Genomic DNA, 1,945 nt, shown 5'->3' with positions numbered 1-1,945 from the left:
TTACACATATGTTAGTGTTTGGCCGAGCTTCTCCTCCGATTTGTGGCGTGCGCCTTGATGTTGTCACACAAAGTGGAGGGACCTACAGTTTTACGCCGACTCCGAACGGCGATTGTATTTTTATGAGAAGCAGTTTTTCATGGCAGAAATACACTCGGAGGTTTGCCATTGCCTGCCGGGGGGCGACCGCTGTTAAGAAGAAACCTTTTTTTTTAATTTTTTGGGATGTTGTTTTGACCAGGGCTTGAACCCAGGCGCTGCGGAGTGGAAGCGCGCACTGCTTACCACTACACCACAGCGGCCGCCATATAGATAGTATTTATTCTATTATATTATTTATTGGAGATATTTTAACCCAATTAAAAACACCTGCAGTGCCAAAAAATTATTATTGCATTTCATTCCATAACACCCAAGCTTACAGCTGTCCGTCCTACCGTATGGTGCTATAGTAAATTTAGAGCATCTTTACATAAAGTATTTTTCATATTTGTATAAAGACGTGGGGTGAAACCCGCGGATAAAAGCTAGTTTTCTATATATTGTTAAATACTTACTTTTAATATACTGCCCAAACTTTGCCTGATGTTGGCTTGGCGCCGAAAACGAAGTGAGAAATGATAGTGTCAATTATAAACCTCAAGTGAGAAGTGTCGCTATGCACGGTTTCAATTACTTTAATATATCCCCGTTACCTGAGGCAATTACGTTATGTTTTAAATCTGTAACGCTGTAATGAGAGATTGTAAATACAATCTGTAATTTTATTCTCAATAGGAATGTTCTAATAAAAATCGTTAGTATGTTGAATTCCTCCAAAATTTAAAGCCATTCCCCGATTCCCTTGAAAAATTCAAATTCCCCCAAAATAGGGGAATTCTCCCCCTGTTGGCATCACTGACTGTATGTCAAAATATTTTCGAAAGACTACATTTAAACGTTTTCTACTCCGGGCCAGTTTACTAAGCTCTCATCCTCTGACGAATTGTCGAACCAGAACTCCCTTTGTACTAATTTTTCCAAGGTTTTATAAACTCGCTTTCCTTTTTCTTTTTAATTAAAAAAATGTACATAAATATGTATAAGCACACTATTTAGTTTGCTCGATTTGTAAACAAAGCTTCTAGGTGGTGACAAATATACTGTTGTGAACAACCAAAACGAGCGAAATTCAGAATACCGCTATTCTCCATCGAATGAGCGTCATAATACCAAAATTCGTTTGATCAGCAATTTTGACCACAGTCGAATATCGAAGGCAACTCATAATAGGGGCCTGTGTTTATGCCCCAATAACTTTATTGCACTCCATTATTTTACACTTTTTTTATACCTATGTATAAACATTTAAAATATTTTTAAACACAAATATTTTCAAGCAATTTTTGTATGTGTTGAAGAAGTTTAAGCAATTTAGCACATTATGCTGTATATGCATATGTATACATTGTAGTTAAATTAAATAATGTAAATGTTTTTATTTGCAGTGCTAGAGATGATTGGATACGCATAGCAGTTCAAAAAGGTGACTTAATAATCATACCAGCTGGCATTTATCATCGGTTCACTTTGGATGTGCAAGTAATATGAATTATTCAATGAATTACATCAGCTTGGTGGACTGAATTGTATTTATACTTTCAGAACTACATTAAAGCCAAAAGATATTTTGTAGGAGAGCCTATTTGGCAACCTTATAACCGGCCGGCTGATGATATGGACTGCCGCAAGAAATATTTGCACAATCAGGCTCAATAATTTTTACTATTAATGGATAGATAATTAATCAAAAGTACCTATATCGGGCGATACATCGATATCTGTTTTTTAATTTTAAATAATAATAATAATTAAAACATAACTGGGTGTCGAAATCTTTATTATTACTCGGAAGAACATTCTCTGAACATAACTGGGTGTCGGAATCTTTATTATTACTCGGAGA

At 35.6% G+C, this 1,945-nt stretch overlaps 1 protein-coding gene across 2 annotated transcripts in view; it reads left to right on the top strand.

Moving 5' to 3' along the window:
• The window catches only part of LOC118738644 (1,2-dihydroxy-3-keto-5-methylthiopentene dioxygenase), a 176,405-nt gene extending 174,544 nt beyond the window's left edge, over positions 1–1,861 (top strand). For both annotated transcript variants that reach the window (XM_036469551.1, XM_036469552.1), the window contains 2 exons: positions 1,488–1,581; positions 1,645–1,861. In XM_036469551.1, coding sequence (XP_036325444.1) covers positions 1,488–1,581; positions 1,645–1,758 — 208 coding nt within the window. In that variant the 3' untranslated portion in view covers positions 1,759–1,861. The remainder of the gene's footprint in view (positions 1–1,487; positions 1,582–1,644) is intronic.
• Positions 1,862–1,945: the final 84 nt, after the last annotated feature.

The sequence above is a fragment of the Rhagoletis pomonella genome, unplaced genomic scaffold (genome assembly GCF_013731165.1).
Source record: "Rhagoletis pomonella isolate Grant_MI unplaced genomic scaffold, Rhpom_1.0 Rhpom_scaffold_00005, whole genome shotgun sequence".
Classification (NCBI taxonomy): domain Eukaryota; kingdom Metazoa; phylum Arthropoda; class Insecta; order Diptera; family Tephritidae; genus Rhagoletis; species Rhagoletis pomonella.
This window is presented reverse-complemented; position numbering and strand designations above follow the sequence as displayed.